Below are 16,428 nucleotides of genomic sequence, written 5' to 3'. Positions count from 1 at the left end.
AAGAGCAAACTTCAGTTCAACCACAGCTAAACCACCACTCTCATCACAACGGGAGTTGCCCACAAGACAAACTCTCCATGAAGATGTGGTCAACACTATGAATATGTTTCAGAACCCAACCTTAGTGGATGTAACAAACTGGACTGCTATGATACCGGATATATTTAGCATATTTTGCAAAGCAGTCACTGTACTCTACATTTACACAGGAACTCACAGGTAGTGGAGAGCTGCTTTAGTTTACATAGACTATTAGGACGATCCTACACAGATAAAAGGGCCAAAAATCAGTGTCGTATAATATTTACATAATTACAACCCTTTCAGCCTCAGACATGACCCCACTGCAGCTTAGACCCAGCTCTGCTTTCCAAACCAACACATCTCTACCCTGCACAAGATTTGGACAGAGAAAGAATCATCTCACGGCTGTACCAGATACTGCTGGATAGCATTTTACATACACTTGGCATAGGTGTCAGTGTCTACAGAGGGCACAAGTCTGTGAGAATGTGTCAGACTATTTGGAATGTCAAGAGTTCTATAACACTATGGATCAGAGCCTGATCTACAGATCAGAGCCCCTGATATGGGTCTAATGCAGGGGTGGGCAAACTATGGCCCGCGGGCCAGATCCATTTTAAGCCGGCCCGCAAGTCGTACCATGCAGCTCAGCCCCGCTCCCATGCTCCAGCCGGGTCGCTGGGCTACACCATGTGTCTCCCAGAAGCCATGGCATGGCCCTGCTCCGGCTCCTACGTGCTCCAATGGGAGCTGCAGGGGCGGTGCCTGTGGATGGGGCAGTGTGCAGAGCCGCCTTGCCACGCCTCCGCATAGGAGCCGGAAAAGGGACATGACACTGCTTCCGGGGGAGGTAAGCACCACTCGGAGCTTGCACCCCCTGAGCCTCTCCCAAAGGCCCCAACCCCCTACCCCAACCCTGATCCCCTTCCTGCTCTCTAAACCCCTCGATCCCAGCCCAGAGCACTCTCCTGCACCCAAAACCTCTCATCCCCAGCCCCATTCCAGAGCCCGCACCCCCAGCCAGAACCTGCATCCCTGCCCCAGCCCTGATCCCCCTCCCGCCCTCGGTCCCAGCCCAGAGCACCCTCCTACACCCCAAATGCCTCATCCCCAGTCCCAGAGCCCACACCCCCAACCAGAGCCCGCACCCCCTCCCGCACTCCATCCCCAATTTTGTAAGCATTCCTGGCCCGCCATACAATTTCTATTTCCCAATGTGGCCCTTGGGCCAAAAAGTTTGCCCATCCCCAGTTTAACGGGTTAAAGATTTACTTGAACTCTACAAGATCTGAATAACCATGTGACTGTGCACAGTTATTTCTTGTTAAGGACATTAATGTATTATAATTAAAGGTTGCAGGTTTACCACAAGATCACAGAAATCACAGAACCTATCATTTTATTGATTTTACCCTTAGAGTGTCATGGACCACTGTTTGATGTTCCCTTGGAGAGGAGGGGAGGGGGGAGAATGTTCATCAAAGCATATTTGAATTCTAAGCTGTTGTACTATGCCGTCTTGCTTTCTTTGTGCTAACTTTCTTCTGTTGTGAGTACTACCCTCCCTCACTTCCTTTCACACAAAATATTCAGACTGATGTGTGGAAGGGAGCTGGAAGTGTAGGTTTGTTTTGTTTTTTTAATTGATTTCAGTTGGTTAACTGAGCACCGTCAGACAAAATGGTGCATCCAAGATAACAATACTTTGCATTTATATAGAATATTTTCATCCAAGGAACTCCAAGTGTGAAGAGGAGCTATATCCATTTTACTGATTGGGAAACAGGTACCAATAAATTAAATGCCTTGCCAATAGTCACATGACGAGTCATTGGCAGATTAGGAATAAAATATCAGGCATCCTGATCTAACTGCTAAATGACTCTACATCCATAATTGCAGCTGCATTGCTATTTCTGGGAAACATCTGAGTCAGCTAGCATCAGCACTCATGTCCTACAAACATTTTTGCTCCCAAGAATCAAAAACTTTGTTGGTGGTAGAACAGAGACAATTAGAGCTAAATTATTCCACCGCATGTGGGGATGCATCGGAGAAGCATAATGTGAGGAAGAAAGAGAGGACAGGAAAAGAGGGGGAAAGCTGGTATTGGCACAGAACAAGTGACCTGGCGAGGGGATGGCTTTGCTAGGAAGAGTGCAGGCTACATCTGTTGAGCAGATATAGCAAGGGACATCACTTTCCATACACCTCCAGAAATACTAGGCCTTACAAAGGCATAATACTACTATCAACTACTCACTGCTGATTGAGTGAAGACCTACCTACCTACCTCTTCTCCCCAATGCAGCTTACACTCGTAAGAGCTGTAATTGAACCCATATTAGGAGATGTTGAAGTCACAACGTATTGTCTGTACATATACACTGTTCATGTTGCACATCGTGGAAATACTAGTAACTTACAGTGTATTCCACCTGGAAAGCTATATGTATTTTTAAGTGTACAAGGAGAATCTGGTGCCTGCTCACGGAAACCTTTTCCCTAACATGACAGCAGGGTTAAGGAAAGCCCTATTGCACCTGTGTTCCTTGAGGGTTCAGGCTGAGGCAAAGGAATAATGCAGCAGAGGGCCTCAAAAAAGGATTATCTGTTTGTATATCTCCTTTAACCAAACAAAGTCTTTCAGAATTACTCATTTAAATGAAGAAGTGGGGATGCCACCCATCAGGCTCAGATCCACAAAGATACTGAGGTGCCAAAACCCTACACTTGGGCACCTACGTCCCAGTTTTAGGCTCCATTGCAATTCACAAATTCCCACCAAACTCTGTAGGTACCTAAATTCACTCGGTGCCTAAGTTTTCAGGATAAAAGTTCTCACCTCTGAGCATGTGCATCACTGCCTCCCTCTAGGCATCTGGAGGCCTACCTCCCACCTAAACCGCAGAGCAATTCATAAACTGGGGGAACACAGGTGTTTGTCAGCCTAAATCGCAGTGTCCAATCCAGCAGGTGTTCTCAGACCAGCCTACCAGATTGGGTCCCATCCAAAATCTGGTCACCAGAGGAGGTGGAGTTGGAGGAGGTGGTGGTGGTGCCACCTGCCTTGTAACTTTTAGCCCAATATTTAGAGTATTCACCTGGGATGTGGAAAGTCCAGGTTCAATTCCCCTACCCACTGTGACAAAGTTCCTCCTCTATCTTGGTGGGTCCTGCGCTTATTGGCGGATTTTCTTGCCTCAGAGATTCACCATGTGGGTTGGGGAACAGCCCAGAGACCTTCCCCTCAGGGAGAACCCACAGTCCAGGTCAATTGGGAGATTTGGGGGGAACCCAGGCCCACCCTCTACTCTGGGTTCCAGCCCAGGGCCCTGTTGACTGCAGCTGTCTATAGTGCCTCCTGTAACAGCTGCATGAAAGCTACCACTCCCTGGGCTACTTCCCCATGGCCTTCTCCAAACACCTTCCTTATTCTCACCACAGGACCTTCCTCCTGGTGTCTGATAACGCTTGTACTCCTCAGTCCTCCAGCAGCACACCCTCTCACTCTCAGCTCCTTGCGCCTCTTGCTCCCAGCTCCTCACACTCGCACCACAAACTGAAGTGAGCTCCTTTTAAAACCCAGGTGCCCTGATTAGCCTGCCTTAATTGATTCTAGCAGTTTCTTCTTAACCACTGATCTACAGAGTGAGTTGTTCATATTCATTCATTCTCATTTTCTCTCTCTCTCTCTCTCTCTCTCTCCCCACCCTCCACCCCCAAATGATTGTTCCACTGTGGATAAATACTTAAATAGTCATTGGATGCATAAGACAGAAAAGACAGTTCCCTTTTCCATAAAGAACGGTTACTTACCTTCTGTAACTGTTGTTCTTCGAGATGTGTTGTTCACGTCCATTACACATTAGGTGTACGCGCGCCGCGTGCACGGACATCGGAAACTTTTCCCTTAGCGGCTCCCGTCGGGCCGGCGGGGCCCCCCCCTTCCCGCCAGAGCAGCGCCCCGCTCCAGGGTATATATATCCCTGCCGACCCGACCACTCCGGTTCCTTCTTGCCGGAGACTCCGACAGAGGGGAAGGAGGGTGGGAAGTGTAATGGACGTGAACAACACATCTCGAAGAACAACAGTTACAGAAGGTAAGTAACCGTTCTTTCTTCTTCGAGTGATTGTTCACGTCCATTACACATTAGGTGATTCCCAAGCTTACCATTGGAGGTGGGTAGGAGTCAAGATACAACTGACTGTAGCACGGCCCGCCCGACCATCGCGTCCTCTCTGGTCTGATGATGGATCGCGTAGTGGGCTGTGAACGTGTGTACGGACGACCAGGTGGCTGCCTTACAGATCTCCTGGATAGGGACCTGAGCCAAGTAGGCCGTTGAGGACGCTTGGGCTCTAGTCGAATGGGCCCGGATCTCCGGGGTTGGAACATTGGCGAGCTCATAACAAGTGCGTATACAATGCACAATCCATGCCGACAAGCGCTGTGTCGAGATAGGCAAGCCTTTCATACGTTCCGCAATAGCAATGAACAGCTGGGGTGTTCTGCGGAACGACCTGGTCCGTTCCAGGTAAAATGCCAACGCCCTTCGGACATCCAGGGTATGTAGGCTGCGGTGGTGAGGGGCCGTATGGGGTTTAGGAAAAAACACCGGTAGGCAAATGTCTTGCCCCATGTGAAACTGTGATACCACCTTTGGGAGGAATTTGGGGTGCGGTCTTAGTTGCACCTTATCTTTATGGAACACTGTATAGGGAGGTTCCGAAGAGAGGGCCCTCAATTCCGATACCCTCCTGGCCAACGTGATGGCCACGAGAAACGCCACCTTCCACGAGAGGTGCGTGAGGGAGCAAGTGGCTAGGGGCTCAAAGGGAGGACTCATGAGCCTTGTTAGGACTAGGTTCAGGCTCCACGCCGGAACAGGCGGGCGTGAGTAGGGAAACACCCTTTCCAGCCCCTTGAGGAATCGGGCCACTGTGGGGTTGGAGAACACTGACATTCCCAACTCTCCCGGATGGAAAGCCGAAATAGCGGCTAAGTGAACTCTAATTGAGGCGGGCGCAAGCCCTTGAGTCTTGAGGTGCAGTAGGTAGTCCAAGATCGACGGAATTGAGGCTTGTAAAGGCTGTATGCTTTGAGGCTCACACCAGTGGGAGAACCTTTTCCATTTTGCTAGGTAGGTCGCTCTTGTAGAGGGCTTCCTACTATTAAGGAGGATTTGCTGAACTTGGTGAGAGCACCTGTGTTCTGCATCATTCAGCCAGAGAGATACCATGCCGTGAGATGTAGCGAAGACAGGTTCGGGTGGAGTAGGCGGCCTTTGTCTTGCGTGACCAGGTCACGATGGAGGGGAAGGGTGATTGGATCGGCTATGGACAGTTCCAGCAGGGACGTGAACCAATGCTGGCGTGGCCAGGCCGGAGCAATAAGTATGATCGTCGCCCTGTCCCTGCGGGTCTTGAGGAGAACCTTGTGTATGAGTGGGAACGGAGGGAAGGCATATCTTAGGCTCCCGCCCCATGGGATCATGAAAGCATCTGCTAATGATCCCCGGCTGAGGTTCTGGAACGAGCAGAACTGAGGGCATTGGCTGTTGTCCCTGGTGGCGAACAGGTCCACCCGGGGAAAGCCCCACCTTCGGAAGATCGAATGCAGGACGTCTCGTCTCAACGTCCATTCGTGCATTCGGTAGGATCGGCTGAGGCGGTCTGCTAAGCCGTTTTGAATCCCCGGAAGATACGTCGCGATGAGGTGTATCGCATGGGCTATACAGAAGTTCCATAATTGGAGTGCCTCGTGACAGAGGGGAGAAGACCGGGACCCGCCCTGCTTGTTTATATAGAACATGGCGGTAGTGTTGTCCGTCAGGACTGCCACGCTGTGACCTTTTATGGTGGCGCGGAAGGTCTGACAGGCGAGGCGAACCGCTCTTAGCTCCTTCAGGTTGATGTGAAGCAGCTTGTCTTCTCTGGACCACAGCCCTTGGGTCCGCAGTTCCCCCAGGTGCGCCCCCCAACCCAGGTCCGATGCATCTGTTACCAACGTCAGAGTGGGCTGTGGGGCGGCGAAGGGGATCCCTTCGCATACCTGTTGGCGATCGAGCCACCAGCGTAGCGAGCTGAGCACCTGGTTCGGGATCGTGACTACTTGATCCAATGGGTCTCTGTTGGGGCGATGCGTGTGGGCGAACCACAATTGTAAAGGCCGGAGCCTCAGGCGGGCATGTCTGACCACATGTGTGCAGGCTGCCATATGCCCCAGAAGCTGCATGCAACACCTTGCCGTTGTCGTAGGGAATTTTTGGACCGAGCTTACGGCTCTGTGAATTGACATGAACCGTGCCTCCGGTAGGCTCGCTTGCGCGGTTACCGAGTCCAGGGTAGCACCTATGAAGTCCAGCCTCTGTGTGGGGACTAACGTGGATTTTGGCACATTGACCCGGAGGCCGAGCTTGTCGAACGTCTGCAAGGCCAGCGTCACGTGAGATCGGACCTCGGCCTCCGACCTGCCCGCGAGTAGCCAATCGTCCAGGTACGGGAACACCCGCATCCTTCTTTTTCGAAGGAAGGCTGCTACCACAGACATGCACTTCGTAAACACCCGTGGTGCTGACGCCAGGCCGAAGGGCAGGACCGTAAATTGGAAATGGCGCTGGTCGACAACGAAGCGCAGAAAACGTCTGTGGGCCGGATTGATCACGATGTGAAAATAGGCATCTTTCATATCGAGGGCAGCATACCAATCCCCCGGATCCAGGGATGGGATAATAGTTCCAAGGGAGACCATACGGAAGCGCGCTTTGATCAGAAACTTGTTTAGATCGCGCAGGTCCAAAATAGGACGGAGGCCCCCTTTCGCCTTGGGGAATCAGGAAGTATCTGGAATAGAATCCTTTTCCCCTTAGGTCTAGAGGGACCTCTTCTACTGCTCCTGCAGCGAGAAGGGTCTGTACCTCCTGTATGAGGAGTTGCTCGTGAGAAGGGTCCCTGAAGAGGGACGGGGAAGGGGGATGGCAGGGAGGGGGCGAGGAAAACTGGAGGGTATAGCCCGCCTTCACTGTGCGCAGGACCCAGCGGTCCGATGTTATGCGCAACCAGGCCCGGTAGAAATGGGCCAGACGGTCCTTGAAACCCAGAGGAGGATCCGGTATATGAAGTGGCACGCTGTCCTCGGGCGTAGCTTCAAAAGCCTGGTTTATTTCCCGGCTGCGGCTTGCCCTGGCCGTGACTCTGGCCTTGGTTAGGCGTATTGTTACGTCTCCGCCTGTTATCCCTGCCTCGACGGCGGTAAGGCTCATGCCGGGGGCGAGGGTGATATTGCCTCTGTGGAGGCTGTGGCTTAAAGGGTTTACGCTGCGTTACCGGGGTGTGCATACCCAACGACTTAAGGGTCGCATGCGAGTCCTTAAGGCTATGCAGCCTGGCATCCATTTGGTCGGAGAACAAGCCCGAACCTTCAAACGGGAGGTCCTGCAGTGTGGTTTGCACCTCTGGCGGGAGACCTGAAGCCTGCAACCACGCCGAACGCCTCATCACGACTCCCGACGCAATTGTTCTAGCCGCAGCGTCTGCTGAGTCTAGCGCGGCCTGTAAGGAGGTCTTGGCCACTGCCATTCCCTCATCCACCAGGGCCTTGAACTCCTGATGCGCGTCAGATGGGAGGGAGTCCTTAAACTTGGCGACTGATGCCCAAGAGTTAAAATTGTGTCTGTTTAGAATCGCCTGCTGATTGGCGATCCTCAGTTGAAGGCCCCCCGAAGAATAGACTTTTCTCCCGAACAAGTCCAATCTCTTGGCTTCCTTGCCCTTGGGAGTAGGAGCTTGCTGGCCATGCCGCTCCTATTCATTGACCGCCGAGACCACCAACGAACAGGGGGATGGATGCAGGAAGAGGAAGTCAAACCCTCTAGATGGGGCGAAGTATTTCCTCTCCACTCCCTTTGCAGTTGGAGCACTGGAGGCCGGTGTTTGCCACACCGTCTTATAGTTGGACTGTACTGTCCGTATAATGGGGAGTGCGACTCTGGAGGGGCCCTCTGGGCTCAGGATATCGACCATGGGGTCATCCTGCTCTACAGTCTCCTCCGCTTGCAAGCCCAGATTGAGGGCTACCCGGCGAAGCAGGTCTTGGTGTGCCCGGTGGTCAATCGGGGGAGGGCCGGACACCAGTGTGCCCGCTACCGCCTCATCTGGCGAGGAGGAAGAGGTCGGGGCCCTCTGCCCATCCTCATTGTCCTGTAGACCTGCGTCAGCCAATTGTTCCTCTGCGGCCTGACCCGCAGCGTGTGATTGGGACGGTACCGTACTCAGTGCCGAGTCCACTCCTTCCCGCTCCGGTGGTCTAGAGACCGTTGCCTCCCTATACGATTGCGGGCGGTGCCGCGGGGAGCGGGATCGGTACCGGGATGGCCCGGATCTCGAGGCTCTCGATGGGGGCCCTTGTTGGTGGTAGGCCCAGGGTGTCCAGAATGGCCATTGGCTGGACTGGCCCCATTGGGACTGACTGTAGTCCCTGCTGCCCTGTGACCTATGGGCATACCCGCCGTATCGGTCTGAGTCAGTCCCCGAGACCACTGACGGTGATCTGGAAGGCCACGGTGGCGCCGTCGGATGGTGCCGGTCTGGTCTTGGGGAGTAGCGCCTCCGCGACCAGGATCTGGAACGGTGCCTTGCCGACCTGGACCGGGAACGGTACCGGTGATCTCGGGACCGGGAACGGCCACGGCTGGTCGGCCTCGGGTAACGAACCGCTGATGCTTCGCGGTGCCGACTCGTGCTTGGTTGCTGAGTCGGTGCCGACCGCTTGCTGAAGCCCGACTGCTGCGGTGCTTCCTGCACCGAGGGCAACCGGGAGTCCACCGAGGCGGAGCTCGACCGGGACCGGTCCCTGGAACGGTGCCGGGACGGCGACCGTGATGGGCGCACCATCGCCGGCTTGCCTCTGCGCGGCAGCATAGGCGGGGCACCTTCAGCGCGTGCCGGGGCCTCGACGGACAAGGCAATGAGGTCCTTAGCTGCCTCAAACGTGTCCGGAGTGGAGGGCTGTTCCACGAGTTCCTCCAGCCCTTCCTCCTCGCTCGACGCGCCCATCCCGGGGCTCGACGGGCCCTTCGGCGCCGGAGCCACTACCGGGGTCCGTGTTGGGGCCGTATCGGCCTTAGGGGCACTCGAGGTCTTTACCGGTGCCGCCCTCTTGTGCGGGGAGCGACCTCGGGCCTTAGGTTGGCCCTTCACTTTCGCCGGCGAAGACGACCGGCGTCGTGTATTTCCCCGCTGTGTCGGTGCCGCGGTCTTCGGATGACCCACCGGCGCCGGGTCCCGCACCGAGGCAGGGGCACTCCGCACGGAGGCAGACGGTGCCGTCGAAATGGAGGGCTGTAACGCCGTCTCCATGAGCAGCTGCTTAAGGCGGAAGTCCCTCTCTTTTTTAGTTCTGGGCTTAAAAGCCTTACAGATCTTGCAGCGCTCTTTCAGGTGAGCCTCCCCCAGGCAACGAAGACACGAAGCGTGGGGGTCGCTCAATGGCATGGGCCTACGGCACGTGGCACAAGCCTTGAAGCCTTGGGCGTGTGGCATACCCCACCGCCCGGGGCCGGTGCCGGGGCTGAACAAACAACCCCGGCAGGAACTTTAAGTACTCTAATGAGCTGTTAACTACTGACTAAACACTACAACAACTAACTGATAACTGTTAGAACTCTAATTGACTATTGCTAAGGGACACTCTCAGACGAGAGACAGAGTTGTTCCAACGCCGCCACGGACGGTAAGAAGGAACTGGAGTGGTCGGGTCGGCAGGGATATATATACCCTGGAGCGGGGCGCCGCTCTGGCGGGAAGGGGGGGGCCCGCCGGGAGCCGCTAAGGGAAAAAGTTTCCGACGTCCGTGCACGCGGCGCGCGTACACCTAATGTGTAATGGACGTGAACAATCACTCGAAGAAGAACTGGTGTTCTTCGAGATGTGTTGCTCATGTCTATTCCACAATAGGTGTGTGTGCTCGCCACATGCACCAGTGCCGGAAGTTTTTCACCTAGCAGTACCCGTAGGGGAGCACCCCAGTGACCCCTGGAGTGGCACCTCCATAGTACGGTATAAGGCGTGCTGCGCGCTCCCCCTCACCCACAGTTCCTTCTTGCCAGACAACTCTGACAGAGGGGAAGGAGGTCAGGATGTGGAATAGACATGAGCAACACATCTCGAAGAACACCAGTTACGGAAAAGGTAACTGTCTTTTCTTCTTCAAGTGATTGCTCATGTGTATTCCACAATAGATAATTCCAAGCTATATCTGTTGGAGGTGGGTAGGAGTTCACAAATGCTCAGGACGGAGCACAGACCTGCCGAACCCGGTGTCATCCCTGGTCAGGGAGATGATCGCATAGTGCGAAGTGAATGTGTGACCCGAAGACCAGGTGGCAGCCCTACAAATGTCCTGAATGGGGTCGTGGGCCAAAAAGGCAGCCAACGAGGCCTGTGCCCAAGTCGAGTGCACCTTCACAATTTGTGGTGGAGGGATTCCCACCAGGTCATAACAGGTACAGATGCACAAGGCGATCCAGTTGGAGAGCCGCTGAGTGGAGATCAGCCGACCTTTCATGTGCTCAGCCGAGGCAACGAACAGTTGCGAGGACTTTCTGAATGGCTTGGTCCGCGCCAGGTAGAAAGCCAGAGCCCATCTCACATCCAGCGTGGGGGGGGGGGGGGGGGAGGGCAGTGCTCCTCACTGGACGCTTGGGGCAGAGGACCGGCAGAAAAATGTCCTGACCCATACGGTAGGCGGAGACCTTCGGGAGGAATGAGGGGTTTGGGTGGAGCTGGACCTTATCCTTATGAAATACCATATACGGGGGCTCGGAGGTCAGGGCCCTGAGCTCCAAGACCCCCCTAGCCGATGTGATCGCAACCACGAAGGCCACCTTCCACGAGACGTGTGACCAGGAGCAGGTGGCTAGCGGCTCAAACGGGGGCCCCGTGAGTCGGGCCAACACGATGTTTAGGTCTCACTGCAGGACTGGGGGCCTAACATACGGGAAGAGACAATCCAAACCCTTAAGGAATCGGCCACTGATAGCATAGGAGAATACTGTGTGGCCCTGCACCAGCAGATGGAAGGCCGATATGGCCACCAGGTGCATCTTGACTGATGAGGGTGTCAGGCCCTGGGCTCTAAGGTGAAGGAGGTAGTCCAGGATAATCTGGATCAGGGTGGCGACCAGGGAAATGCCCCGCTCGTCCGCCCATCTGGAAAACTGAGACCACTTTGCCAAGTAGGTTCAGCATGTGGAGGGCTGCCTGCTTTCTAGGAGGACGCACTGAACCCCTTCCGAGCACGTCCTTTCCTCCCTACCTAACCATTGAGCAGCCACACCATGAAGTGGAGTGCCACTAGGTTGGGGTGGAGGAGGCGGCCCTGGACCTGGGAGAGCAGGTCCAGGTGGGACAACAATGGCCACGGTGGGGCGACCGTCAGGCCCATGAGGGTCCCGTACCAATGCTGTCTGGACCATGCCAGGGCAATCAAAAAAACCCGGGCCTTGTCCGTCTTTATCTTTTCCAGGACCTTGCTGATCAGCAGGAACGGGGGAAAGGCATAGAGAAACTGGCCTGACCAGGACAGGAGGAAGGCATCGGAGATAGCGCCCTGTCCCAGCCCCTCCCGCCCCTTCCCCGGAGCAGAACCAGGGACAGCTACGGTTCTGCCAAGTCGCAAACAGGTCCAGCTGGGAAGTTCTCCACACTTGGAAAAGTCTGTGCACCACCTCTGGGTGGAAAGACCACTCGTGCTGAGAGGAGAAGTCCCTGCTCAAGCAATCTGCCCACGCGTTCCAGGCTCCCGGCAGATGGAAAGCCTGTAGGCAGATGTCATGGGCTATACAAAAGTTCCACAGCCTGAGGGCTTCGCGGCAGAGGGAACAGGATCAGGCCCCACCTTGCCTGTTGATATAGAACATCAAGGCCGTGTTGTCCGTGAGGACCCTGACCTCCTGGCCCTCCAGGTGCGAGCAGAAGGCCATGCACGCCAGCCATACTGCCCTGAGCTCCTTGACGTTTATGTGGCGGGTCAGATCCCGAGCCGACCACAGACCTTGGGTCTGAACTTTCCCCACATGGGTCCCCCATCCCAGGTCCAACGCGTCGGACCCAGCTCCAGCGACGGGGCCCTGCCCCTGAACCGGACCCCTTGGAGCATGTTTCTCGGGGAGGACCACCACCGTAGGGAGGTGATCACTGGTTTGGGTACCGTGAGGACTTTGTCCATCCTGTCCCTTGCCTGGGAGAATTTTGAGGCCAACCAGAGCTGGAGGGGCCTCATCCTGAGTCTGGCGTGACGGACCACATACGTGCACACCGACATATGACCCAAGAGCTGGAGGCACGCTCTGGCTGTTGTCACCGGAAACCTTGTGACCGTGTCAATGAGCCCCTTCAGGGTCTCGAATCTATCCGGTGGGAGGGAGGATCTGGCCGATGAGGCATCCAGGACCGCCTCAATAAACTCTATGCGTTGAACTAGGACTAACATGGACTTGGTGTTGTTTACCAACAGGCCCAAAGTGGTGCACGTGGACAGAAGGAGCGCCACGTGATCCCGCTCCTTCGACCAGGAGCTGCCTTGACCAACTAGTCTTCCAGATAGGGGAAGATCTGGACCCCCCGGCGCCTGAGGTGGGCGGCCACCACCAACATCCATTTTGTGAATACCCTGGGGGCAGTGGACAGGCCAAATGGGAGGACTGTAAATTGGTAGTGTTCCTGCCCCACCGTGAAACAGAGGAAGCGTCTGTGCCCCTTGAATATATGACTGTGGAAATACACGTTCTGCAGATTGAGGGCAGCGTACCAGTCCCCAGGATCCAAGGAGGGGATGATGGAGGCCAGGGAAACCACGCGGAACTTGAGCTTCACCACCTACTGGTTCAGGCCTCGCAGGTCCGAGATGGGCCTGAGCCTCGCTTTGGCCTTCAGGATAAGGAAATAGCGGGAGTAGTACCCCTTGCCTTTGAACTCCCCGGGTACCGCTTCCGCTACTCCTAGGCCCAGGAGCCGCCCCACCTCCTGCTCGAGCAAGGGGTCCCCCAGGAGGGACGGGGGTGGGAGGTGGTTGGGGGGGGGAGGAAGTAAATTGGAAGGTGTAGCACCGGGAGATGGTGTTGAGGACCCATCGGTCCAAGGTCAGCCGCAACCACTCCGGGAAGGGAAGCTTTATTGAAGGTGGATCCCTGATGAGAACTGGCAGGGCGCCCCTGGGCGTCCCATCAAAACCACCTTTTCCCCACCTTCTTGCCCTTGGAGGATCCAGGCTTGGGGGCAGGGCGAGACTGCCTCTGCGGGTGCCTCCTACAGTCCCGCGACTTCTTATAAGCGGTCTCATATTTTGGGTGGGTGGCCTGAGCCGGAGTCTGCTGCAGCTTTAACTTAGGTTTAGCCGGAGCCGGAACATAGAGACCCAGAGTCTGGAGAGTCACCAGCCTCTGCGAATCTTTATTTTCAATGGCGGCAAGAAGGAACTGGGGGTGGGGGAGCACGCATGGAGGCCGTGCCATGGAGGCACCACTCCCAGGGGTCGCTTGGGCGTTCCCCTATGGGTACTGCTAGGGGAAAAACATCCGGCACCGGTGCACGTGGCAAGCATGCACACCTATTGCAGAATACACATGAGCAATCACTTGAAGAGGAATGACTGTGTAGTCTAGTGTTTAGGGCACCTCTCTGAGAGGTGGGAGACCCTGGGTCCAGCCCCCTACTCCAAACACTCTTTCACTATCTATGTACAATGGAACAGCTTCAAACATTTTGGTTTGGGGGTTTTAGCACAAAACATCGCCTAGACTTTTAAAAACTAAGAATGCATGACTGCTTTTTACTAAAAACTAACATAAGAAATGTACAGTACAAATTATATTACTTGTTGATTTGGGATAGACTTTTCATGCAAGCATAAAAAATTAATGTTGCAATATAAAAATAATCATTGTATGACATTTTAAGCATGTATAATAAATCATTCTTCACTGAACTGTTTACCATTTGTTTGAACATTATTCTTAGAGTGGAATGAGGGAACAAATAGTTTGGGAGGGGTGTTTTTAAGGTGAGAGTTTTCTTCATTAATGCAAGGGAGTTAGAAGAGGCAACATTACTTGCTTGGAAAAAGTAGGGTGTAGAGGTTGTTTGTTTTAATTACACATCCTGGATACAATTAAATGTGTTTTTTTTAAATAAGTGAAGAAACCTCTCCCTCCCACGCCCCACGCTAGAAATATAACTACATACAAAGGAAATGAATCCAACCTCCATAAACATTCTACACTTTGAGGGGAAGGTCACAGTAAAAGATGTATTAAACAACCAAAGAGAGCGGAGAACTATTGATTCAGAAAAATCAATTGTCAAATTAATCAAGACTATACTATACTGTATGTTTAAATTAATAGTATTACTAGCCAATCTTAGGCTGCAATATTTAAAATTAATCCCACATATAAACATTGATCACCAATAAAGGAAATATGGAAGACACAAAGTATGGTGTTATAAGATACTGAGTTGAAATAGAAGTCTGATATAATAATATTCCCCATAAATTCTTCATTTAAATCAAACAAGTTAGACAGTGCTTCCTAGCATTTCACCTTAATTCTTGTTTTTAAGCAGCCAAAAAGTGATCATCATAATCACAATCCAGAAAACAAACTTCTCCTTTTTAGGAGATCTTTGGAATTTGGCAAGAAACAAAATGGAAATATCTAGGCACAGATCTGTAATTACTTCTTCTGAGCATACATCAGTCTATCTAAAGAACAGTATAAACAGAAATGAGCGTGAAATTTACATGGATAAATTATATCACACTGCTTTGTTTCCAGAACAAAGACCGTTATCCTGTCTTTATTCTCAAATGAGACAGAAAACCATAATCCAGACAGAAACCTCCTTTGTAGTAGCCTAGAAGGAACATATATGTATATGTATAAATGATGTTGGGAGTGGCTAATATTTTTTCCAAAAAAATTTCTGACCTGCTAGTAAACCTCCTGAATAGGAAGTCTCCTTGGATCCTTGACAAATTAGGTAACTTTTGCTCAGGGCTTGTATTGGAGTAGTATACATGTACACAGCATACATCTACCTCCCCGAAACTTACCTTCCAAAATCTAAATCAGTGGTTCTCAACCCATGGCCCAATCAGCACACAATTGTGGCCCATTTGACATTCTCAGAGCCATACAGGTAGTATATATATTGTGTGGATGCCAGCCACATAACATATAGAGAGCTGCATATGAGGCCCACAATGGTAAATCAGTTGAGAGCCACTGATCTAAACTCTCATTGTAAAAAAGTCTTCAGCTCTCACTGCTATGAAAAAAACATTCAAAACAAGAACCAAGGCCTTGTCTACCCTGAGGGATTTTAGCCATTGGCAGCCACCAGTGTAGCCGCAGCAGTGCAGTTGGACAAAGCTACCATAAGCCCTAATTTGAACTGGTGCATCTTACCCCGCTTGAAACAGGAGTAAAATGTACCACTATGCTAGGAGTCTGCAGCATTACAACTACATTGATGGCTAGTCACCGATAGCTGTAACTGGAGAAAATTCCCAGTGCAGATAAGGCTTGAATATAAGCAATAGAATTACATCTGCCTGAGTTTGCAGAGAGGCTAAAACAACAGCTCCAAAAGATACAAATCACCCTGTTTCAAACAGATAAATTCAAAATGTCACTATTTTATTGTTGATCTAAACTTGTAAACAAGGAGATGGACGATCACATGAAGATCTGCACAATCTACCATCAATGATATTTCATCCTAGTGCCATGATTTCTCCCCCTCCAATCAAGAAGCCAAACCCAAGCTGCCAAGACAAGGCATCTGAACTTCAATGAAGGAAGCCAAGCCTGAAGAGCCCACCAAAATGCAGCACAACATGCAAGATATTTTGAATATCTGCAAAATCTATTGTAAATGGCTTCTCATTATGGTGGTGTTAAATGAGTGGAGCTTAGTTTGTGGGCGGACAATGGAACTGTACTTTTTACCCTTTTTGTTTTACCCTTTCCCTCACAAATTTGATTCTGTTTTTTAAGCAACCTATATCAAGTGATGTGGAAGCATGGTCTCCTTAATCCAAGCTCCTTTAAGTATTCTGAAGTTTGAAGCTTTAGTATGTAAGACCTGGAATGTCTCTTTATAATATCTGGAATCTTGATCTGCCCATTTTCCCAAAGAATTTGACTACTGAAATGAGTAAGAGGCAATCTTTGTTTCAAGTGCTTATATCTCTCACTATATAATAAAACAGCAATATTACTTAGCTCTTATATAGTGCTTCCATCCCTAGATCTCAAAGTACTTTACCAGGGTGAATAACACGCATTATTCCCATTGTAAAGATACAGAAACTGAGGCACAGAGACAGAGTTTGAGCCT

General features: G+C 52.2%; 2 protein-coding genes across 8 annotated transcripts in view; both read right to left on the bottom strand.

Annotated features, from left to right (window-relative positions):
• STX17 (syntaxin 17) overlaps positions 1 to 16,428 on the bottom strand; it is a 101,071-nt gene that overhangs the window by 28,768 nt on the left and 55,875 nt on the right. The window lies entirely within an intron of this gene.
• On the bottom strand, positions 7,420 to 9,708 carry LOC135981962 (serine/arginine repetitive matrix protein 1-like). The gene has a single exon (XM_065587219.1). It carries the CDS (start codon positions 9,565 to 9,567, stop codon positions 7,831 to 7,833), a length of 1,737 nt encoding a protein of 578 aa, XP_065443291.1. The 5' UTR covers positions 9,568 to 9,708; the 3' UTR covers positions 7,420 to 7,830.

Source organism: Chrysemys picta, chromosome 2, assembly GCF_011386835.1.
Source record: "Chrysemys picta bellii isolate R12L10 chromosome 2, ASM1138683v2, whole genome shotgun sequence".
In the NCBI taxonomy this organism is placed as follows: Eukaryota; Metazoa; Chordata; order Testudines; family Emydidae; genus Chrysemys; species Chrysemys picta.
This window is presented reverse-complemented; position numbering and strand designations above follow the sequence as displayed.

What these genes read in the sequence shown, in the direction of transcription:
- LOC135981962 (XM_065587219.1), bottom strand. Translation starts at nt 9,567, where the DNA reads ATGCCACACGCCCAAGGCTTCAAGGCTTGTGCCACGTGCCGTAGGCCC.